The sequence below is a fragment of the Leiobunum rupestre genome, chromosome 4 (genome assembly GCF_980474605.1).
Source record: "Leiobunum rupestre chromosome 4, qqLeiRupe1.1.hap1, whole genome shotgun sequence".
NCBI lineage: Eukaryota > Metazoa > Arthropoda > Arachnida > Opiliones > Sclerosomatidae > Leiobunum > Leiobunum rupestre.
Genome location: NC_143387.1, coordinates 56,313,018 through 56,339,281, shown reverse-complemented (window position 1 = coordinate 56,339,281; position 26,264 = coordinate 56,313,018). Strand labels below are relative to the sequence as shown.

Genomic DNA, 26,264 nt, shown 5'->3' with positions numbered 1-26,264 from the left:
TGCACGAAAGTTTTTATCAAAAAATCGCTATCAAGTAGTGTTGTTGGATAGTGAAACGTCAAGATAAAATATATCAGGTACATTTCTCCTGCTATTTCAATTCCGACGTCTAAATTCCAAAATTTGCACGATAGGATAATCATATACCGTTATATTTGCTTGTTTATTATCGTGAGTTTCGCTAAAATTGTTTAAAGACGGTTTATTTTAAAAAAGTGACTAGATTAGAAGCTGGTAGGGTAAATGTATTAGTTCAAGCCCGAAGTAAAGTTATTATAAAATATTAATTAGATAATAAATTAAATATTCAATAAATGGGGCTTTTGCTATTAAAATTTATTGCTTAGGGTTTCATTAGGAATTCCTCGTTATATGCCGAGCTATTATAATGGAATAACGGATAATTAATATAATATTTATCTCTATTTTGTATAAATTGATATTATTTCTCGGTAAAATACAGGTAGATCTCGCTTTTGAAGTTCCTGCTCTCGGGCATTTTCGAAGGCTTAGATCTTAAGATTTCGGTCATTTCCCCCGCCTTAGGCGTACCGTCGACTAAAAATGATATCTCTAAAAATCTATAAATCTCCGTCTTACCTTAGGATTTTCAGTGGATCTCCTTTTTCTGGATGAGCCCAGTAAATCTAAGACTGGTGTATTTGTTTGAATCTAGGCGAGATAAAGAAGGTATACCTTTGTTTATATATGTCTCTAGAGTATCTCAATCCGGAGAAGGGTCCCGATTTAATCGAATTTCGAAGGCTCAGGGAAGTTCCTATTTCCAAATTTCACCGATTTTCCCCGTTATACTTCTAATATTTTTTGGGATTTTTTGGTTTATTTTAAGCCTTCTTTAAATTGGTCCAAATATCGAAAACGCTTTGGTTTTATCATTTTTGAAAGAATTTATAAGCCTTTTTTCGAACTAGTTTCTACAAAGTAGTACCACTCCGTAGCTTTGATCATGGCCGCCATTTTGGGGGTGAAAGCGTAGGTATATATTTTTAACAGTTCCACTCCTTTCAAATATTGTACCCTTTCTTTAAAAATTAGAATAACTGTTATCATAAGCCTAAAATTAAGTCCTATAAGAGTGTGGCAGTTTGTGGAAATAATTACTGATATGTATGCGTGGAGTGACGTGGAATTATGCGTAGAATTGACGTCACACCCAAAAAGATACCCATCTCTTGGTTTCAATTATTCATCTTAAAACTTGTAGAGGTTAACGGTACTAGTTAGTGTAGGGAGCTGTTGGCTCGTGTGGCATGAAGGGCTTGCCAACACCCTCCTACGCATTGTAACCTGGCCACCTGTTTAAAGGCATTATAAGTCGCTAGATGACTTGGGCCTAGAATGGTGCCTTGGTTATTAGCCTAGATGATGATTATTATAAATACCAGTGAAATCGTGCTTTGTATCACCAATTTCAGAATAAATATTTAGAAACGAATGCTTATAACAGTCAAGTTTACATTCCGTTTCAATAACGTGCCATTATTTTTCCAGTTTTCATTACTAAATTATTTTCATTTTCGATAGGCCTTGGTCCCAATCAAAAAGCTGGTGATGGAGATTCCTTGCCATCGTTAAGTGACACACAGCGCCAAGTATGCTAGCGGTAAAGACCGCGTATTAAGCTTAATAAGTTCAATAAAAATGTGTAGTCATTCTCGTAATAGCTCTCAGTAAATTTTTAACACGTCAACAATATGAAACATAATTATAAACGTACTAAAACGGGTCAGCCTTTATTAAAGCATAAGATAGTCTGGCAATATGCTCTTAATTCGCGGCATTCTCGTTTAGAGCCAAAAGCATTTTAAGAGCTCACTTTAAATTTTTAGTGAATAATCCATTATGGCACAGCTTAAAGGGGAATTGTCACCAAAACCAAAATTTACGAGATTTTTTTACAGAATGATAGAAAATATATTAATGATTATGTCCCTGAAATTTTATTGTTATTGGAAAAGTATTTAAAAAGTTACGCTACCAACAGCAAACGGCTCCAAAAATTTCAGAAATCGCGGTTGAACCTACGTGCAGCGCCAAAAGAATGTAGCGGCAAAAATTTTAGAAAGGGCGGCGTGTAAGGCATATTAAAAACACGATTAACTATTATCTACCAATATAACTCGGTTAAAAAGCCAAGGAGAATGTCGAAGCAGACGACAGCTCCGACCGAAAAACGATAAAATCGGGGAAAATAATATTTCGTTCACGAGATGGCGCTGCAGGTAGGTTCAACCAAGCGGTTTGAGATTCTCGAGTCGGGGGGGATAAAACACGAAATTTGTTTGCTAATAATAAATCAAATACTGGGAATATTAACATGAATTTTTTTGGATAACCATTTTCGGACGTCCTCTATCCATTTAAATGGTTTTAAACCAATTTTAGGGTGGTGACAATTCCCCTTTAACGTGAGTCATTATAGCGTGGTTAAACAAAAACCCGAAGAAATTTAAAGGCGATTTTCAGAACGCTTTTGAAACAGTGGCGGGCTTCTCTGCTTGAGCTTTATTAGGGTTACCATGACCTTGCTCTATCCTCGTATCGGGTGCCAATACATTTTGGAAGTTTCCGGGCCCGTAAGCAGCCTATAGGTTAATCCGTTTCAGCTTCGAAGCACTGTCTAGCTAGTTTAATTAAAACATGGATTAAATAACCTTACAGGTTATTTAATCCATGATTAAAAGTATGTAAATGTATATCTTACGAGTAAAGTATTCATCTACCTATCTTGCTAATGCTATTCGCTTGAAACATGTACCCGAGCAGATACTCGCTGATTTTTCAAAATACGTTTCAGCCGAAAATAATGTGGGTCGTGAAATACATCATATAATGATTTGTAAATTCTCAGGTGGAAACGAGGGGTCCGACCTTTGCAAATTTAGTGTACGCGATTTTGAATCTCAAAGTTATTTCAGAAATCAGAAACTGATTTTTAGATTTCCGAGCACGATTTTTGTGTTGAGATTTAGGAACTGATTTTCGCCCAGTTTTCTATTTTTTGGGTTTATTTTGAGATTTAGGAATTGATTTTCGCCTAGTTTTCTATTTTTTTGGGTTCATTTTGAGATTTAGGAATTGATTTTCACCCAGTTTTCTATTTTTTGGGTTCGTTTTGAGATTTAGGAACTGATTTTCGCCCAGTTTTCTATTTTTTGGGTTTATTTTGAGATTTAGGAATTGATTTTCGCCTAGTTTTCTATTTTTTGGGTTCATTTTGAGATTTAGGAATTGATTTTCGCCTAGTTTTCTATTTTTTGGGTTTATTTTGAGATTTAGGAATTGATCTTCACCCAGTTTTCTATTTTTTGGGTTCGTTTTGAGATTTAGGAATTGATTTTCGCCCAGTTTTCTATTTTTTTGGGTTTATTTTGAGATTTAGGAATTGATTTTCGCCTAGTTTTCTATTTTTTGGGTTCATTTTGAGATTTAGGAATTGATTTTCGCCTAGTTTTCTATTTTTTGGGTTTATTTTGAGATTTAGGAATTGATCTTCACCCAGTTTTCTATTTTTTGGGTTCGTTTTGAGATTTATAAACTGATTTTCGCCCAGTTTTCTATTTTTTTGGGTTTATTTTGAGATTTAGGAATTGATTTTCGCCTAGTTTTCTATTTTTTGGGGTTCATTTTGAGATTTAGGAACTGATTTTCGCCCAGTTTTCTATTTTTTTGGGTTTATTTTGAGATTTAGGAATTGATTTTCGCCTAGTTTTCTATTTTTTGGGGTTCATTTTGAGATTTAGGAATTGATTTTCGCCTAGTTTTCTATTTTTTTGGGTTCATTTTGAGATTTAGGAACTGATTTTCGCCCAGTTTTCTATTTTTTTGGGTTCATTTTGAGACTTAGGAATTGATTTTCGCCCAGTTTTCTATTTTTTGGGTTTATTTTGAGATTTAGGAATTGATTTTCGCCTAGGTTTCTATTTTTTGGGGTTAATTTTGAGATTTAGGAATTGATTTTCACCCAGTTTTCTATTTTTTGAGTACGTTTTGAGATTTAGGAATTGATTTTCGCCTAGTTTTCCATTTTTTGGGGTTCATTTTGAGATTTAGGAACTGATTTTCGCCCAGTTTTCTATTTTTTTGGGTTCATTTTGAGATTTAGGAACCGATTTTCGAACAGATTTCAGGATTTTAAAAAAACATTTTTATTTAGAGTGTATGGGATTGGTAAGAATGTGGATTTGGCGTGAAATGTACGCCCAATTTGAATCTTCACGTACCCAACGAAAGTATTCGTTTAATTATAATGGCATTGATGAACTTTTGTCTCGTAAGAGATATAATATAAACCATAAGTAACATAATAAACATAAGTATGGCACAGAAAAAATTCGGTTAATGATAGTCTGTCCTGGAGTAATTGTGAAGTGGGAAGTTTCCGAACCGGAAACTCGTCCCTTCCGACTCTTTCCGTTGACAAAATAGTTGGTTTGTTTGACGGCGAGAAATACGAGCGTACACGCGTTTAGGCTAGAAATTCGAAAATAAAATAACTTCTAAAATGGAGGCGGTGATTATAATAGTTATTTTTATCTTCCGATTCAATAATTCATCATTGTTTTCCAAAAGTAAGCGTTATTTACACTTTTAAAAGCATTTCAATTTTTAATAGGCCTTGGCTGGTCCGTCGAAAAGGCTGCCGGCGGACCGTCGCCGATTTTCCGGGCATCATACAAATACTAGGAGCAGTTCGCTTAGAGTCAGTCCGTCGTGGTTTACGTTGACATTGGCGAAACAGACTATCATTAAAAAATTTGCATTGGGTGAATAATAAGTGTCAGACTTATGTGTATTATGTTACTTATGGTAAAACTATAAACTTCTGGTTTAATGAAATTTCTCCAAAGAACTACTGATACTTAGACGGCTACTGATACGAAGGTTTGATAAATGGTGTAATGCCACGGTGTAAAGTGGCCAATTAATATAAGTTAAGGCTGTCTACTTTTCTTCGGAGACTAGACAGTGCCCCTAATTAAAAGTATACCATTTCCCGGCGATATTACCTCGTTGGAATAATATCCCTGACCACTGGCGATGATGGCTTCGGTCAGTCGCTGCTGCAAGAGCTCCCACAGACGGGCCTCGGCCATGATCCTCCGGCTGAGTCGGGCCAAATATTCGTCCTCAGATTCCCCACTGATGAAGTTGGCCACCAAGGGCGCGATCGAGTTGGCCGCCGAGTTCGTATCGGACCTCTTCCGTCCGCAGCCAGTGAAAGCGTTGCAAAAGGGCCTCTTTTGGGGCATGCCGCCCGATCCAACCACCTCTCCGGAGTGACTCCTGATTTCCTGTGTTCAATGTATCAAATTAGGGAGTTTAAAAAAAGTCATTCAGTCGCCGTTCGTCGCATTTACAAAGTAACACTTTGATGACGTTTTTTGAATCGACTTCCGACCAGTGGCGTAGCTAGGAAAATTTTACCTATGGCAAACCATAGAAATTGCGCCCCTTCCCAGGTGGTCAGAATTATAGGAAATATAATATAAGTGAAACTTTAGTTATTTTTTAATAACTATAATCTTTTATTGTACAAGGAATATTGTGTAATTCGAAACCAACTTTATAGTGTTACCTTCCTTGCTTTGATTCACGAAAATTTGTCAATAATATCGTCGAAGTCTGTTTTTTTTCCGTTTGTTCTCTCTCCATAACATAGCAAAGCAAGTTCACACAACCTTCCTTGGCCCCAGGCATTTTTCCAGAAAGTTACCTGAATCTAATCTCATCTTAGAGATATATATAACGGAAATATAAACATTAAAAAAAAACCTAAAACACAACACCAAAGCAAACCGCCAAGAAAAATTTAAAACATAATTTGGCGCCCCCGTCGAGTTGCGCCCATGGCACGCGCCATGGCTGCCATACCCTAGATACGCCTCTGCTTCCGACCCCTCACAACTCCCTTGAAAGTCCTTAATATATTTTTATTTACGCGCGTCAAAACGTTGGTGCGTTCCGAAGTTCGGTGACGCGCGCTAGTGGAAACCAAGGCTTAGAGGAAAACGAAGACGCAAAAATCACTACAGACTTCGTGCGTAGTTTAAAATCAGTTATAGTTGTTTAAAATCGAATACGTGCTGTCTGCCCATTCAAAATTATGTCGGTACAATAGTCCTAGTTGATACTACGTCGCAAAATATTAGTTTCCTACCTCCACATTGGGCGGGAAATCTAAAGTTGGCCATTTTGGGTGTATTTTAAACAAAATAATCTGAATCTGACAACACTGCTCTCACAGTCAGCTTTGATCACGCGCTGTTCGCGCTATAGCGGCCAACCCAGTTATTGAAGTTTCAATGTTAACCTACGAGCAAAAGATATCTGTATGAGTTGAGCGCCCCTAGCGGAATATTTTGTTTATAATGTTTTTTTTATACAGACCAAAGGCGGGGAATTCAAACTTATTCATATTAAAATTGTATTATTGTCATTTTTACGCAATTACCTTGGACTAAACTTGTAAAAATGAATAAAGTAACATGTATTATATTACCATTTAATTTCAAAAGTTACCGATATATATGTTATATTTTAAATTAAGAGTATAAGACGCGTTAATAACACCCGTTTTGCATTGAAGTCAATATAAAAAACTGTACGAGTTCAGCGCCACGCTCTTTGTAGCGGGAAAATCCTTGATCACGGAATTTCGGCGAATGGGTTGGCCGCTATAACGCGAACAGCGCGTGATCAAAGTTGGCCGTGCTGCTATCCTTTTTGGCCGGCAAGGTTTTTGTTTTGCCTGGCAGCACTGTTTCTCCACACCGAACGATTCGCTAGATGCAAGAATATTCAATGATACATATCTTAAATAAACTTAAACATTAATCGCTGTGATTTGATAGTTTGGTTATCATAACACATCGAAAATATAGGTTTAACCGTATTGAGTTTAGCTACTAAAAATAATTATTTAAAACTAAGTCGTTTTTCTAAATATTCTTGCTTATTAAAGGGCAACGCAAGTGGTCATGCAGGGGGGGGGGGGGGAGCGGAACTATGTTTTCTTCAACAAGCCGTAAGTAGGTTTTCCAAGGATGATTTTATACAGCGCGAAAGCCTTATTCTCCTTGGTGTAGCCATGTGGCACAATTTCGCTCTCATTCGCGAATTTTTCGATTTTCATCGCTGAGTTAGCTCGCAATCAACGAACCCAGGAATTTGGGCCTAGCTTAATTTATTTATTATGGAGAAAAGAACGGGGTTAGTTTCCGAAAGTTGGACTTTGATATTTTCGATTTAACAATGTTTTGGAATAAAATTATTTGCCAATTGAATATTTTTAATAATGGAAGTTGAAACATTAGGCCTTGGACGAGGTAAATCTCTGCCGCTAGCCTCACATTGGATTAAGAAAATTCAACACCACACACACTCCTATATCCCGTCTCCCTTAACAATTTCCCTATCATTATACCCCGACAGAATATTTATCTTTTTTTATTACATTTATTTTGTAGAAGTTTAGGATCCGATTTGTCGGTAAGCACGGAGACTTCACTTTCCTCGGCCATTTTCGCGACTAAAGAATGCGTGGATTTTGCGTAAGAACCGCGAGAGGCGCATTTATACAAAATAAATTCGGCAAATATGGTTCTGCTTTTTTTACAGAGGGAAAGGCTATGGCAGATAGCGCATGCGCAGTCGTTCTTTTTATCTATAAGATAATTTACCCCCCTGCATGGTCGCTTGCGTTGCCCTTTAATTTAATAATATAGTAATAAATATAAGAGAGGTGTGTTCGGTTAAAAAACGCCAATAAAATTGGTGACGCGTTGGACGGTTCATGACCAAACCTCAATTAGTTTGGAATTTTTCTATTATTACTGAATTTATATTTTTTTCATTATTATTTCAACTGCAACATTATTTGGTCCCTTTATAAATGGACTTCATATTTTCCGTTGGCTACTACTAATTGAAATTGAGCATGAGGCTCTACTGATCCGCAGTACCTCTCAAGAGCAAGCATTTCCAGCGCGTAATGGTGGGAATGAAAATAGAGTCTGTAGGCTGGAAATGTAAACTTTGTAAGGCGTCAAATTTAACAAACTAGGCGAAGTTTCACCTCGTTAGAGAACGTGTCCAAGGCCTTTAGCTTGTTACACCGGTCTCAATTCTGTCAATTTCACACTCTCACTGTAGAGCGCTGTCATTCTCGATGTGTCATAACCACAAACACATCATCGGTAATGGGGCCCCTCAGCCTCGTTTATCGTGGCTTATGCCTCGGGATACGCGCAATCTTATAATAACGTAGAAACGACATTTTCAGAAAACGTCTTCTGGTGGTTTTTGACTCAAAGCTGGAAACTTAAAAATATGAAGTGTATGTACTACGCAAGTAATATCATAAACGGTCAGAAAGGAGAAAAGTGTCCAGCTAATGTTAATCGCTTGCAAGGGCTATTAGGTAAAAAAAAAAAGGAGTGCACAGTTTAAACCCTACCTTCGCGGGTTTCCGGTTATTATTCAAAATACGTGTTGCGAGAAAAATATTGCAGTTTGGTTGGAATAATACGCTTACTGAAATTGTCTCGAGACTAAGAAAGTACCCGTTTCATTTTAGACGGGTACTGCTTATATTTAAAGCAGTAACGGTAATAGTTAGTGTAGGGAGCTGTTGGCTCGATCGCGTGGCATGCAGGGCTTGCCACCACCCTCCTACGCGTTGGAACCCGGCCATCTGAATTAAAGGTTTCAAAAGTCGCTTGATGACTTAGGCCTAAGGTGGTGCCTTGGCTATTAGCCTAACTGATAAGCTTAATAACTTAATAAGGGCTAGTGTTATTTCTTTCCAAATTATAATTATGAGGCAAAATTAACCTGACCAGGTTTTTAGTGGTACCAAGAATGTATTTATTTATACCTAGGGAGAATGTCTATATCGAGATGTTTTTTAGCCTTTCTCTCAATCCACCCAGTACGCTCCTCCGCTTAAAATAAAACGAATAGTCCCGGTATTTCATTGGCTGGTTAAAATTTACGTCACCTAACGCGATGGTAAATAAACGCCGGTGACGTTTTGTCTTCCCCCCCGCGCAAGACGAGGGAAAGGCGTTCAACGTGCCCGGCGATAGACGGTAAAATAAATGAGGGTGGAATTTCAAACCGTCATTGCCACTTAAAAACTGGACACTAGCCAGGGAGGGAACACCGGATTGGTTGGTATTGGAGCATGCGCAGAGACCAATTTTTAACTGTCGCCGAGTAACAAATATCTAAATCATGATTCTTCGTAGAGCACGTGGCGCCATCTAAGTAAACTGACCGTTATATTTCGGGAATAAAAGCTAGACCAAATGGTTGTTTAACTGTAAATTTACCTATAACTTGAATTCTTTAAATTAAAATACAAATTATTAATTGAGATCAATCGTAATAGACGAGAAAAACGATTGAAATGACTTCAGTGACAATTAAAGTCGCGAAGTGGGGAGGCTGGCAGCCATGCTGTCACGAAACGTTTCCCCTTTTTTCCTACCCCCAAATTCAAAAACCATTCAGAGGCTGGGAAGCCGTTGGAATTTATTTTACCGTCTATTGTCGCAACATAATCATTCTTCCTAAATATAAATAAATACATTCTTGGTGGTACCTTAGCTCCAAAGACAAATTAGAGAAACTATTGAAGTGAAATTTATACGTGTGAAAATGATGAAAAATATCACACGAGCTAAGCAATTCTAACACTGGTAAATTAAAAAAGTTAGACAAAAAATAAATTTTACATTCTTCAATTTCTTACGTAGTTATTTCTTTTATATATCAACTGATCAAAAAGGGCCCAAGTTTTTACCCAGCAGCCTCTAGAAGACCACATTGGTTTTTAAGAAAAGGGCGCTCATTGACTCACGAGCTCTTGAGCTCATAAAAAAGTCAACCACAGTGGAAGCTAGAATATGCAGTTGGTCCGAGACTTTTTATCCTATTTACTTTTGATATAATATTAAGATGCTTAGCTGTAATAGGTTCAACACTAGCTTTATTTTAATATATTTTAATATAGTGTATGAAAAGAGAGGTCAGTAATTGGAAAGCAAACTTTAAAATAACGTTTCACAGAGAAAGTGGGTCGTAAACTACAAAATTCCCGAGTTATTCAAACGAAAATAACAATTTCTTTGACTAAATAAGTTGCCTGGCGGAGACGATAGAGCGTGTATTAGACCAACATTGTTAGTTCGCCACATCATAGATGGCGCCAGAATTATATTTTGGTAAAGGAACATATTTAATAAATTTCGATTTGGTTTTAACATTGCCAAAGCAACACTTGGATATTTGCAAACTAGCGCTTAGGATATAGAGGGAGAGTCACTTCGTAGCAACCTGTTCTAGGAATATAGAGCCCTCTATATAGTTGTTATAAAAGGTTAAACTTAAAAGCGTAATTTTTGGTTGGAGAGGTGAAACTTAAAAGCGTAATTTTTGGTTGGAGAGGTGAAACTTAAAAGCGTAATTTTTGGTTAGAGAGGTGAAACTTAAAAGCGTAATTTTTGGTTGGAGAGGTGAAACTTAAAAGCGTAATTTTTGGTTGGAGAGGTGAAACTTAAAAGCGTAATTTTTGGTTGGAGAGGTCAAACTTAAAAGCGTAATTTTTGGTTGGAGAGGTGAAACTTTAAAGCGTAATTTTTGGTTGGAGAGGTGAAACTTAAAAGCGTAATGTTTGGTTCTAGAGGTCAAACTTAAAAGCGTAATTTTTGGTTCTAGAGGTCAAACTTAAAAGCGTAATTTTTGGTTCGAGAGGTGAAACTTAAAAGCGTAATTTTTGGTTCTAGAGGTCAAACTTAAAAGCGTAATTTTTGGTTCTAGAGGTCAAACTTAAAAGCGTAATTTTTGGTTCTAGAGGTCAAACTTAAAAGCGTAATTTTTGGTTGGAGAGGTGAAACTTAAAAGCGTAATTTTTGGTTGGAGAGGTGAAACTTAAAAGCGTAATTTTTGGTTGGAGAGGTGAAACTTAAAAGCGTAATTTTTGGTTGGAGAGGTCAAACTTAAAAGCGTAATTTTTGGTTCTAGAGGTCAAACTTAAAAGCGTAATTTTTGGTTCTAGAGGTCAAACTTAAAAGCGTAATTTTTGGTTCTAGAGGTCAAACTTAAAAGCGTAATTTTTGGTTGGAGAGGTGAAACTTAAAAACCCGGTTTTAAAATTAAATTAAATTAAAAATGAATTAAATGAAACTATTAGTAAGATATTATTAATAATAATGTTGGGATTCACGTATGTAGATGAAGACTTAAGCGTCGTACCACATTTTGCCTTTTTGTAAATTGTTTGCATCTCCAGCGGCTCTGAAAGCTCAAGTTTTCAATTGAGCTTGAAAACTAAACTTTCAAAAGACCACCGAAACGCCTCGGTCTTTTTGGGCCAATTTTAGCCTAGCTTTAGGCCCAAATAAGTAATTGGAAGTGTAGCCAAAGAAATGTTTGTCATTTATTTCTATGCCGGATTAGTAACGTATTTTGTCGTCATCTTTTTGACACGCTTGTCCAAATAATCTTCACGTTTTTCTTACGCCAATGACGCGAAGGTACACCATTGAAAGCGATACAGATCAGTAATTAATAGTTAACTGTTAATCCTTTCCTTTGTTTGGGAACTTATTGGTCCGTCATTAATTAATCGCGAAGAAGCGTCTAATAATATTGACTTTGTAAATGGGTTTTCCTAATCGCGACGGATCGCGCGTAAATTTCACTCAATCCGAAACTCTGCGGTTTCTAGCGTAATTTAATCCCTGATATGACTCCGTTTTAAGGACTGAGAGTTTAAATACAATAAAGCCAATTCGTTATTTACCCGTTTGACCACCGTCCTGGCGTCCACTCTGTAGGCTATTAAAGTCGTTAGTGCCGCCAAAATGACCATTAACAGGCAGTTTACGCTTCGCATTTTCGTCTGTCTGATTCGGGATCACCTGCAAAAGCGAAAATTTACAGATTAACATCTTGTAATTATTTACAACGAAGTACTTCAAGTAGAAGTGTAAATTGTAATGCTAATAATATTTTATTAAAATATTGAAATATAGGTTTATTATACTTACTACTACGTTAAATTATAACCATTTTGAAATTGCGTTGGTCATATAAAAGCAATTTTGTCTTCGTTTGTTAAATTAAACCAGTTTTTGCAAATGCGATGGTGAAATTATAACAATTTTGTAATCACGTTGGTTACATTTTAGCAATTTTGTAGTCGCGTTTGTTAAATTAAACCAGTTTTGCAAATTTGTTGGTTAAATTAAACCAGTTTTGCAAATTTTTTGGTTAAATTAAACCAGTTTTGCAAATTTGTTGGTTAAATTAAACCAGTTTTGCAAATTTGTTAGTTAAATTAAACCAGTTTCGCAAATTTGTTGGTTAAATTAAACCAGTTTTGCAAATTTGTTGGTTAAATTAAACCAGTTTTGCAAATTTGTTGGTTAAATTAAACCAGTTTTGCAAATTTGTTGGTTAAATTAAACCAGTTTTGCAAATTTGTTGGTTAAATTAAATCAGTTTTGCAAATTTGTTGGTTAAATTAAATCAGTTTTGCAAATTTGTTAGTTAAATTAAACCAATTTTGCCAATGCGTTGGTTAGATTATAACAATCTTCAAAATGTTTTGACTAAATTAAACACATTTTATAATGGCATTGGTTAAATTATAGCAATTTTGTCATTGCGTTGTCTAAATTATAAATAATTAATATATATTAAACTTATAAATCACATTGATATAATAAATATATCAAAAATCACATTGATATAATAAATATATCAAAAATCACATTGATATAATAAATATATCAAAAATCACATTGATATAATAAATATATCAAAAATCACATTGATATAATAAATATATCAAAAATCACATTGATATAATAAATATATCAAAAATCACATTGATATAATAAATATATCAAAAATCACATTGATATAATAAATATATCAAAAATCACATTGATATAATAAATATATCAAAAATTACACTGGAGAAAAACTCTTGATAATAAAATTCTTTATACTACCACTTTGTCTCCATTTAATTTTTGATATGTAACAATTAACTAATTTTATTTTTAAATTAATTTGCCCTAAAGAAAATGTTTAAGGTTTTTCTAAATGTAATTTAAATTGGCTTAATCGCGAACCGGAATACGTGAATTTAAATTCTTCAGAGTTTGGTGCAACGGTAAATAGTTTCCTCATACTGCTTACTCAGAGCGCCCGAGAATATTTTTTCTTAAAAATTTTCTTTTGTCGGTAAACAACTTGTATAATTGCGCAGAAGCGCTCAGAAATGTCTCAACCCTCTCGTGCCCCAGGATGCTTGTTGCGCCGGAAATAATCCTATTTCGGTCCCAGAAATGACCTATTACGCTCTCTCGGTGGAAAGCAAATTAAAAACAACCCACCTTTTACCGCCCTAAAAGCCTTTCTTCAAGCGCCTTAAGGATATCCTCTCCGCGCAACTCCTTAAACTTGTATTCTAACCTTGTTTGGGTAAGGACCAGAACGCTACGGAGTCGCGTCTATAGTCAACACGTAGACCTTTAGACGGTTATTTCCGTATTTTTTTGGACGGTAAAGAAGCTAAACTTTAGTAATTGACGGTTGAAAGGGGGGGGGGGGGGACCTTTTATGAAGCGGTTAGGGAGCTGACGTGACCGAGCTAAAAGAATTTTCAGCTTACATTAAAGAAGCTCTTCGCGGTGTATAAAAAATACAGTTTATCGTATTTACTACTGGCGTTATTTCTGCGATTTGTATTGGAAGAATATCTTTTGTAAGGCGAGTTTTGTCACGAGTATATCAATATTTATTTCAACTTACGCGTGGATGGAGTAACTGTGTATTCTTTAAATCGCTTATACATTCATATAGGAAAATTTCAAATTGAAGATTGGATATTGTTGAGAATCTCGGCTTAACGTTAAGTTGTACATGGCAGTATGCCTGAATGAACTCTAGACATTTTTCTAACTAAATTCCATCAAATTTATTTTAATAACGTAAAATTATATAACATAGGGAAATTATCAATTATCTCACTGTGCAGTTATTAATGAGTGAAAAACGTAATTCTTTACAAGTCAGTTCGAACATCAAGGGGGTGAGATCTACCAAGGAACAAATATTGAAAACTGGTTTACGTAAAAATAAATTTAACATGGGCACCAGCAATCATCTTTCAAGGGGGGGGGGGGGGGTCAAATTTCATACGTAGACTAAGGAGGGGGACCCTTAACAGGTATTTGCCCCATTTGCAGCTTCTACGGCCGCCCAAGTTTTTGCAATTTTTGGAATAACATTATTACCTAAAACTAAATATATTTTAAAAACTAAAATTAGTAATACCTTAATTTTGAACTTTGGTGCATCAAGCCATGGTTTTAAAGTTTATATTTGTTTTCAAAGTGAGTTGATAAATATTTATTAATTTTCAACTGTTCCTTAATTCAACCCTTTTCTATTATTTTTTAAAATAATAATGTTTTTAGTAATATCTTCAAACTGGCTGAAAGTCGTAATTAATAACAGTTTTATAAAATACTAAAATAAATAATAAATCACTAATGGTATGAAGATACAAGTAAAGTGGAACAAATAATTTGAGTTAAAGTAATTCATAGTTGTATCTCGGTTTTGAATCACATTCGATGATTTGTTAATAACGTACTCTAAAGCCGCGTACATACTAGATCTGTCACCACCCTAAAATTGGTTAAAAACCATTTAAATGGATATAGGACGTCCGAAAATGGTTATACAAAACATTTCATGTTAATATTTCCAGTATTTGATTTATTATAAGCAACGAAATTTCGTGTTTTATCCCCCCCGACTCGAGAATCTCAGAACCGCTTGGTTGAACCTACCCGCAGCGCCATCTCGTGAACGAAATATATTTTCCCATGTTTTATCGTTTTTCGGTTGGAACTGTCGTCTGCTACGGCATTCTCCTTGGCTTTTTAACCTAGTTATATTGGTAGATAAGAGTTAATCGTGTTTTTAATATGCCTTACACGCCGCCCTTTCTAAAATTTTTGCCGCTACATTCTTTTGGCGCTGCACGTAGGTTCAACCGCGATTTCTGAAATTTTTGGAGCCGTTTGATGTAGCTTGCGGAAAAAGTAGCGTAAGTTTTTAAATACTTTTCCAATAACAATAAAATTTCAGGGACATAATCATTAATATATTTTCTATCATTTTGTAAAAAAACCTCGTAAATTTTAGTTTTGGTGACAATTGTCCTTTAAGACAGTTAGAATGCCAGTTTTCACTAATAGAATTGAGATAAATTAGCCATTCAAAGTGGTTTTCAGATATAGTATGAACGTGGCTTAATGTTCGAGTACGTTTCGGTCTGTTGCGAGCTAGTTTAAGTCATAAGCGGGTCACTTCTGGAAAATTGTAAATCTTTGACGGTTTCCTATCTGTAAGGCTGACAGGAGACTATAGAAGCAGTTCTATATCCATGGTTCAAAAACGAAATAACATCGGTGGTATAGTATTAGTGTTGTAAGTCGTAAAACTTTTCGGCGGAAAATGATCGCGGCCTTTTTTCCGGAATATTTTCCGTATTTTTCCGAAAAAAAAGTTTTCATTCCACGATTAGTCTAATATTTTTTGCAAATTTAAATAAAACGGCATTTTCGCCTCATTTTTTCCAATCTGAAAGTAAAACTAAACATCTACACAAGTTTAAACTGATTAACAATGTTACACTATTAATGTTTTGTAATATGTTTACTGATATTAGACATTTTATATCGATAAAAAGTTAAAAATATTAAAAACCCTTAAAAAGTAATTTATGTTTCAATTTTTTATTTTTCCGATTTGCCGAAAATTTTCTGGAAATTTTTCCGTATTTTATTTTTCCGGAAAATAACTAAACATAATAATAAGTATGAAAGTACTTCGCTTCTACATGCTGTATTGCACTACAATTTATTACACCACTGAACAATTAGTAGAAGGATTAATAAATATTCTTATTGATCATCCAAATTCTAAAAGGAACTTCAACGTAATCAACTCCAACTACACTCAAAAGCATTCTGGCTGAGAAACCCTCGGAGAAGCCTTAAATTAACCGTTTATATGTCAAGTCGCGGTCTATTTATTGAATCCCCATTCAGCCAATGTGATTATTTGAAATGTGGGTTGATGTTAATAAACTCTGCATTAAACTAGTTGCGCACGCAGACAGGGGCCAGGGTCGGGGCCCCATCCAGAACATACGGATTTACATATAATTGTTTATCTTATTATTTTTTATCCGAGCCTTCCACAAACCACCCCCTTCTTCAATTAATTTCGGAAAATATTATATCTAATGACGGGACATGTGTTTTTAAATATAATTTTTCTAGTCCCATTCAGTACCTCGTTGTAAATTAAGTACGAATTAAAGTAATTTAAAAAGTGGTTTTAAAATTACTAAACCTGGTTTTCAAATGGTAAAAAGTGAGTGGAGGTGATTAAACGAAGTAAATATTAGCGAATTGACTGGAAAATTGAAAAGCAGATGGATAAATATCAGTTTGAAACGCTATCAGCGGCGTTTCAAGAAATTGACTAAGTTGGTCCACATATTTTCCTCAATGAGATGGTGCCATTTAAATTTTTAATTTTCGTCATTGTGAATAAATGACGTAGGGCATATTAACCCAAATTTCATACTTGTATTATGTGATAGTGCTTCCAATCGGTTCAGTTTTATCCTTCATATTCCCCTCACTCCGAAATATGATCGCATACTGTATCTCATTTATATTCCCAAAGTAATCGATCTGAACTGGTCTGCTATAATTAGTCTAACCATATTCAATTAACCGAATCTGTATGTCATCTTGTGGATAGCAAAAACAGTAAGTTATAGTATTAACAGATAACGCGGCTGCTATTTGAGAATCGGTGCACTATTATGTTTAATTTGGTAACATGTTGTGAACGTTTTTCAATTTTCAATAATCTATTTGGCTCTTCTAGATTTAGGAAATTTAAGAAATGTTTTAAATAATTGTTCATGTTTAAGGAAATGAACATGGAAACAAAACCAAATGACGCTGCGTGGGTTGAAATAGACATAGTTAACCTAACCCCACTATTATTTTAAATAGAGACGATGGTCCAAAACCCCCCCTTTTTATATTATCACAACCCCCCCCTCCTCTTTTTTGTATTCACCTAGAAAACTGACAGCAAGGTTATATAAGCATGCAAAGACAACGCCAAAATTCAGACCTGATGATGCACCCGAACGGGATTGCGAAACTAGTCGTCGTTTTATCCAATAAAACTAATTTTTATTATACAATAGTGGTAGTTTTAATTTTTATATCTTTATGTATAAGTGCCGAACAAATGTGCCTAATTGAAATAGACATACCAATACCAACGTTGGCACTGGAAACTCCATTCGTAGCTTTTTATCTAATGGCAACTAACCTTCGTTAAATAATTAAATGGGTTACGATTCGACTTTCGGGTAGACCGTAGGTACTATACTACGTTATTATCTTTATTTACTTATCTCTAGTTATTTCTATTATCTGCGTGATTAATTTAGAAAAGACCGAACCATTGGCTCATAGATGGTGCTAGTGACGAATTATGTTCCTTTGAGGCCATAGATGCAATTTTCTTATAAGGCCCTTTAGGTAAAAGGTTTTTTGCTATGCAATTTTTGAGGCCCTAGACTAGGTAATTCAGATATCAAATAGAGTGACACCTAGTTTTTCCGAATAGAACCAAAACCTTAACGATTTAAAGGTTATTTTTTAAGACTTAGCAGTGAGTTCCTTTAGATTATTGGTCAATTCTTAGGATTTATGATTTTATTGAAGTACAAAAATAAAATTCATGTCGAAATTAAATGTCAATTGTTGTCGAAGGGCTGAGGGCAATAGAACACGTGAAAGTCTGAAGTTTCTGGTACGTGACCCCGGTGGCGTCGTGGCCCAAATCGAATCCGAGATGCCGCTGACGTTGGTTTTAGTGGGCAATTTATCGTCCGTTCGATTGTCCGTGGCTGGCGCGCGAAAATAAGTAAACGATTTGTTCGACTGTTTCTTGCGAAAGAAAATGGACAATGTTTCATTCATAAGACGTGCCTCCATAAAAATAAAGAATGCCGCTTTTTTGCGGCGCTTAGTTTTACCATTTCGTGACAGTGCACTTTTATCTGACTGTTTTTCGCCAAACCTCGACTTGGCCGCCTGGCGTCTTACCCTTATGGTCGGCATTTGTATTTGTGTTTTAGCTTTAAGCTCTCCAAATCGCTCAAAACCCCCGTAAAAGTATACACGACTGTGAATTAATTTTTAGGATTTGTTAAATGTATATTTCTAACAAATTTATATTGTTGCTCGAAATATTGTTTTTTTTTTTTTTTTTAAATTCGAATAATTATGTTAAGTATTGTGTTGGAAAATTGTTTGTGTACTACTTTCACCCACTCTTTATATTACACCCTAAAATTTACGTAAAAATGCTTGTGGGTATTTGTTCTAAAAATATTAAATTATTTTTCTGACAATTTTGATAATTTATCTTTTCTAAATGTTTGTTTACAAATTGTATTATACGTTTTGTGTACTACTTTCATCCGAGCGTTAAAACCAATTCCATTATTTAAACTCATTTAAAATTTACGTAATAACGCATGTGGGTATTTGTTCTAAAAATATTCAATTATTTTCTTACAATTTTAATAATTTGATTTTTCAAAAAATTAGTTTAAATTTTGTATTACAAAATGTGTACTACTTTCATCCGCGCGATAAATCCAATTCAACTTTTTGAAATGTTATATAAAATTGACGTCATAATTGACGTAAAATCATTGAATACGTTTCTTCGAATTTTTACAATTTAATCTTTCTAACGTTAATTTGAAATTGGTATTACGTGACCAAAAACGTATTCAAGTTTTACCGAGAACCTACGAGTCTATCTTTGTACGTAATGCTCGCCGTTAATCGTCTGAAAATGGTCATTATCCCTCAATAAATACATCTTGATAGTTCGACGAAAAAGCAGATGAGGATGGTACTTCGACGTCATACCTCAGCTTGACCTCAGTCACCTATGACGTCTACTTAGGCTTCCCTTTGTTGTGACAAGTCAACTTGAACTTAGTCACCTATGTTGTGACAAGTATAATTATTAAAGTCTATAAATGGCGGTGCGTTTATTGAAACTCGAGTAAACTTCCTCCTACACGGTCGGCGTCGCCTAAATCGGAAGGCCTACTGAGATACGTCAGCCGCTTTAAAGCGCCTCAAGAATTCTAAGAGGGGCTTAGTCGGTGAATTACTTTCGCCTCGCAGCAAGAGGAGCCGGGTTCGATCCCAGCTTGTGGCACTGGGTGAAAACTCGGAACAACTCCTTCCCCGTTGAGTTTTCAAGTTCTCTTCTCAATGGTTTAAGGGGTTTTCCCCCGAGCTCTTCGGTTTCCCCTTCCATAAAAACTTGTTGAGGTTAACGGTAATAGTTAGTGTAGGGAGCTGTTGTCTCGATCGCGTGGCATGCGGGGCTCGCCACCACCCTCCTACGCGTTGTAACCCGGCCACCTGAATTAATGGCTTCAAAAGTCGCTTGATGACTTAGGCCTAAGGTAGTGCCTTGGGTATTAGCCTAGCTGATTCTTTATTTTAAAGTGAGGTTTGACTTAGTTCATTAATTTTTTAAGTTTAGAAATATAATGGATTCCCGTGAATTTGATAAAAAAAACCTCAGGTTATTTTTACTTAACACCATTACTTAAACTTTCAAAGAACCAATTTCAAAAATTAAAGGTCTAAAACGTACCAAGCCTAATCATTTAACCGACAACAACCGCGCCATTTGGTCAAAATTGAACGTGAACGCTCCAGCTTCTCTACGAAACTACGTCGGAAATCGACTTCAGCGACGCCAAGTTTGTCCACATTGAACTAAAATTATCCGTGGTTTTCCTATTCCCAGTATTAACGCGTGCTTTTTAAAGCCTGAACAGTGAGTCCCCTTAGATTCTTGGTCCATGGTAAGTAATTGAACGATTTCATTCCGCGCATAAAAATAGATAAGGAGAGCTTAGCAAACCCAACTTGCTAAAGCGTCTTAGACTTAAGTTGTTAAAATATACGAGTGTCGTTGACGTTTTGATTTAACATTAAAAAGAAAAGAGCCGAGAGAAAAGGAATCGTAGGCGGCCACTCAGAGTTTAATTAATTCCTTATGAAGAGAAAAAAATGCCATCGCAGAAATGAAATGTATAAGATCTCTCGAGAAACACAACGTTTCTTGGATAAATACTGTCAACCGCCTATCAAAAATAGCCCCTTAATTGGCTTTTGGGGATAATTTAGGAGCGGAACTTTAACGAGTTGATTTTTGCTATATCACTCACTCGTTATTTTTTTATATTTTTAACACGTTGTTTAAAGTTTTCGCGATAATAGATATCTTTTGAGATGTTTTTCAAGTTTCCTTTGCTTTTTTTGTTACTGGTACCCATGTTCGCACTATCGATTTAAATCCAGTTTCTCGACTATTAAGAATGTATGAAAGTTAACGGAGAGTATGTGACTGTAGCTATAGTCTCGGTTTTCATCACTAATCCAACGTCATTAAAGGTTTTTATTTAAAAATAATTTTATTGTAATAAATTGTCATTCAAAGTATCTAATTTTAATGGTTTTATAGTGTGACCAAGACTCGGAGTTCTAGACTTGACCTAAATTCTTTGTTTAACGATATGTTATATAACGGTTTTAATTTTTGTTTAAAAATAGTGTCTCCCGATATTAAATGGTAATTTTTAACAGCAAAATTAATCGTTAGTAATATACTTTTTTATGAAGAATCCAAAATAAAGTAATTTCAATTTTCAGAGACAGCTGCTGAGGAATTTTTGTCGGCCATCTTGCGGCTAGAAAAATGTATTTTCAATATAGTTTAACTTATAGATTTTTATACCCCCGTACTGGAGTTAAATACATAGTTTAACATATAGACCGATAAAAAAGAGATATTTTAACGGGGATAACGACATTAAAGGTTGATTTTTAAATAAGGGAAGTCTTGACAGATGGCGCCATTAGTCTGAAACGTGGATATATTAAATAATGCAAAAACATTTTTTTTCCGTATTTCTTCTGATTCCGATTTTTTCCTGAGTTGTACTTTTATTTATAGTTTTTATAGTTGAGATGGGGGAAGATTTCAGTTTTAAAGAACCAATGAAAAACTGGGCGGATTTAATATATTTTGGGGGCGGAGCTTACTCTTGGAGCACGAGGGAAATTAGTCAAAATAGTCATTATCACTAAACTTCACTAACTTGTAAGTAGGGTAAATTTTGTACGAATGAATAAAAAATCGCTTAAGAAGGGTGGTTTTTTGTAATAAATAAGTAGTTAAATTCGCTTTCCGACAAAAGATCTAAATTGGCGCCATCTAGATGATCTAGGGTCAACTACTAAACCCTATAGCGAAACACGCCATCGGTAATTTGTAGGATTAGGAAAGATTTTAAGTCAAATAATTGGTTTACTTTGAGAAATTAAAATGTCTAAATTCGGATAATGCGAGTCGATGCGCGATTATCCAATAAAACCTACATATTTCAAAAAGTCATTTACCGGGAAAACTCACTCGTCGTCGGATTTCGGATGGAGGGGCGAGAAGGATAAGATGACAAAATTGGGGGATTATTTTAATTATTCTTCGAATTTTTTTGTAATGCCAGTAAGTTTTAATTTTTGCCTCCGAAATTGTGTGATTTTAGGATTAGGGACGCCCTTATCCACTTCGTCCTTCGCAACCCGCGTCCCTTTTTCAACCTTAACGACCGTGGATTAATATTTGTCTTTTCACTTTGCCCGTAAAAGTTTTTAATTGTAGAGGCATCTGCGCGCCTTAAACGGAATCCTATCAAAAGCCCCTTCTTTGACACCCTTAGGGGAAAGGAGGAGGTTTTGGAATAATATTTTCAATTATTGAAAACCTCCTGTTTCGCTCCCGTTGGAAAATTGCCTTAAGCCGTTTCTCGGAATTGAAACTTCTCTTAAATTTTAAAAGGAATTTGATGAACACAACGACGATTGAAAAATATTTATGGGAAATTTAGTAGCTCCTCTTTCGGACAATCTAATCGTGGGATTTTTCTAGCACTAAATCTTGAGCTCTTTAAGGGGGAAGACTACTGTGGCCATTGTCTACTTTCGCGCTATTTCAAGCTGAACTCTTTTAATTTTGTTTTTTAACTTATAAAATTTATATTTAACTGTAGAACAGCCTCTTGTTTAGTGCCTAAAATATGTTTTACAATTTTAAATTTAAAAGTAATTAAGTTATTAAGTTTTAATTCGGACCCCCGGAGCTAAACAAGTTGGGCAAGCGCCCGAACGACCCTTTAGTTAGGACCTTATATCCCGTTAACTATTAATATTAGAATTATCAAAATTATTTTAAGCACTAGAAGAAGGTTCAGCCTAATAAGAAAAATATAACTCAATTATGTAATTGTTAAAACAGAAACGTTCAGCTTGAACGAAAAAGATGCTTTTACTGTATTCTTCCCCCTTAAATGGAGTAAAAGCATCGATAAACCATGGACCAAGAATCTAAAGGGACCCACTGTTCAGGCTTTATAAAGCACGCGTTAATACTGGGAATCGGAAAATCACGGGTAATTTTAGTTCAATGTGGACAAACTTGGCGTCGCTGAAGTCGATTTCCGGCGTAGTTTCGTAGAGAAGCTGGAGCGTTCACGTTCAATTGTGACAAAATGGCGCCGTTGTTGTCGTTTAAATGATTATATAGGCTTAGTAAGTTTTTGACCTTTTATTTTTAAAATTGGGCCTTTTAAAGTTTAAGTAATGGTGTTAACCATTGTTTTAAGTAAAAATAACCAGTAAGCCGCGTATGGCTGAGGTTTTTTAATCAAATTTATTGGAATTCATTTCATTTCTAAACTTAACAAATGTAATGAACTTAGCCTAACCTAACTTTCTCGCACGTACTGTCTCCTAAGTCCCAACTCGCAGTGATAGTTGAACAGAATTCTTGAGGCGCTTCAAAGCGGCTGATGTACGTCAGTAAGCCTTCCGATTTAGGCCACGCCTACCGTGTCAAAATATCGGGAAAAGTGAGTCCCCTTAGATTCTTGGTCCATGGATAAACTCACGCGCCTCGACTTTGTTTTTAACGTAACCAAATCAAATCAGTATCTCATTGGTTCCCTAAAACTGACGTCTTCCGAAGCGATCGAAACACATGTCGGTGACGTATTTCCTCTCCCCTTCTCGTGGCGGAGGAAATTTGAACCATTATCTTTAATTAAAAATAAATACATTCTTGGGACGTTATTGTCCAAATTTAAATTAGGCGCTAGCATAAATTGTTCATGTCTTGTTCAACGTTTTAAAATGTTCCACGCGCTTTTTAATATTTTAGCCTAAAAGGTTCGCGCAATTTTTTAAATTTCAGTAAGCACGCGCGAAATCACTCGAGCCTATTTACGCTTAAATATCAAGACGCGCGTGGAACCTTTTAACAAGTTGAATAAGACATAAATAGAGTTTAAGCTAGCTAGGAGCAACAAACACAACACCCCACACAAGGAGAACGCAACCCGTCAAAAGTCGTGGATTTTCTTGCGTACATTTTTCATTGGTTAGAAGCTTTAGCGCCTGCTGCCGTCGGAAGGGGAAAATTCGAAAATTGTCTTCCCCTTTCCGTAAAACGTGCAGCGTAAAGGTTCGTCCAATGAAATTTGTACACAACACTGCGTTAGCGTATAAAAGAACTGATTTTTGTCATGGTGGTATTAAATAAAAATATATGAATTTATTACGGACAACTCATGAGATTGATTGTACTATTTTGAAAATACTTTAATAATTTTAAAACATTTAAAAAATAAACATACAAAATACGAAACGTGATGAAAAAAGACATCAGCGTTAAGACACAACGTTTCGGACTTAACGAAGTCCTTTGTCAAGTGTTGTGGGATTAATAAGAACAAGGGTATTTATAAATATTAGCAGTTGTTTAAATGACGTCATGTTTCTAGATAAATTTGTATACAGAGTAGTGACATAAAGTATAAATCTAACAATATTTTTTTAGAATTTACGTTTGAAATTATGTTTCTCGGTGTGTAAAATTGATTTGTTGTTGAAATTTATTTTGTGACCGGAGTTTATTGTATGATGTGCTGGGCTATTGTGAGGGTCGCGGTTAATTATTGCGCGTTGATGTTCTTTAATTCGGGTTAGGACTGGTCGCGTGTTTAAAGGCTAGCTGCGTTCTCCTTGTGTTTGTTTCATTACGAACTTATTCACTATTAGTTACACACCATTAGCTAGCTTTCCGTGGTATAAAATATTAAAATATTTATTCTATCTACTCTTGGTCGTATAGGTTAGAGTAGATGCTTGACGAATCCGGCTGTCCGGAGAACGAAGAACGCGAGCCAGGTGTTTATCTCTCGGCTTGGCTCTCGCGGGTACATCAATACGGAAGTTTTGACACAAATTTCGATTTGTATTTGGCGTCTACGTTTTGCTGTGTTGCTAAAATCAACGGCCCATACTTCAATTTTTTGTTTTTCATATTTTCACCGTCTGGTACTCTATTAAATACATAAGAATTACACGTTATGTAGAGCCCCGGGTACCGTTTTCGAATTAAATTTTAGTAATTTAAATCTAATGACGCGTAACTTGTATAGGTCGGAAATAACCTAAAATTTATGTATTTTTAATGTTATGGTTTTAGTAATGTAATATAAAAGATATATTTTAAGAAAAAAATTATCGCGAAGTTTTCGTATTTTTGCGGGTTGAAAAGTACTGTTGAAATACAGAACATCTATGACTAAGAACGAATATTAACAGAACTATGTATTATTTAATATTATTTAACATTTAATATTAAATAACATTTAATATTATTTAACATTTAATATTATTTAACATTTAATATTATTTAACATTTAATATTATTTAACATTTAATATTATTTAACATTTAATATTATTTAACATTTAATATTATTTAACATTTAATATTATTTAACATTTAATATTATTTAATATTTAATATTATTTAATATTTAATATTATTTAACATTTAATATTATTTAACATTTAATATTATTTGACATTTAATATTATTTAACATTTAATAGTATTTAACATTTAATAGTATTTAACATTTAATAGTATTTAACATTTAATAGTATTTAACATTTAATATTATTTAACATTTAATATTATTTAACATTTAATAGTATTTAACATGTAATATTTAACATGTAATATTTAAAATTTAATATTATTTAAAATTTAATATTATTTAAAATTTAATATTATTTAAAATTTAATATTATTTAAAATTTAATATTATTTAAAATTTAATATTATTTAAAATTTAATATTATTTAAAATTTAATATTATTTAAAATTTAATATTATTTAAAATTTAATATTATTTAAAATTTAATATTATTTAAAATTTAATATTATTTAAAATTTAATATTATTTAAAATTTAATATTATTTAAAATTTAATAATATTTAATAATATTTAATATTTAATATTATTTAACATTTAATATTATTTAACATTTAATATTATTTAACATTTAATATAGTATTTAACATTTAATGTTATTTAACACTTAATAGTATTTAACATTTAATATTGTTTAACATTTAATGTTATTTAACACTTAATAGTATTTAACATTTAATATTGTTTCACATTTAATATTATTTAATAGTATTTAACATTATTTAATAATATTTAATAATATTTAATAATATTTAATATTATTTAATAATATTTAATATTATTTAATAATATTTAATATTATTTAATAATATTTAACATTTTTGTTTAACATTATTTAATAATATTTAATATTATTTAATAATATTTAATATTATTTAAAAATATTTAACATTATTTAATAATATTTAACATTATTTAATAATATTTAATATTATTTAATAATATTTAATATTATTTAACATTTAATAGTATGATATAATATAATGTAATATATAATATAAAATAATATAATATAATATAATGTAATATGTAATATAAAATAATATAATATAATATAATGTAATATATAATATAAAATAATATAATATAATATAATACAAAATGTGTAACTACTATATATCCTTATAATAATGATATAATGACTGTGTGTAGAGGATTTTTTAGTCTCGA

At 33.9% G+C, this 26,264-nt stretch overlaps 1 protein-coding gene across 3 annotated transcripts in view; it reads right to left on the bottom strand.

Moving 5' to 3' along the window:
- CCAP (Crustacean cardioactive peptide) overlaps positions 1-26,264 on the bottom strand; it is a 36,525-nt gene that overhangs the window by 4,244 nt on the left and 6,017 nt on the right. For 2 of the 3 annotated variants that reach the window (XM_090172455.1, XM_090172454.1), the window contains exons 2-4: positions 11,831-11,948; positions 5,031-5,315; positions 601-672 (exon numbers count right to left, since the gene is read on the bottom strand). In XM_090172455.1, coding sequence (XP_090028581.1) covers positions 601-672; positions 5,031-5,315; positions 11,831-11,923 — 450 coding nt within the window. In that variant the 5' untranslated portion in view covers positions 11,924-11,948. The remainder of the gene's footprint in view (positions 1-600; positions 673-5,030; positions 5,316-11,830; positions 11,949-26,264) is intronic. The other variant, XM_090172456.1, reaches the window with a different exon arrangement.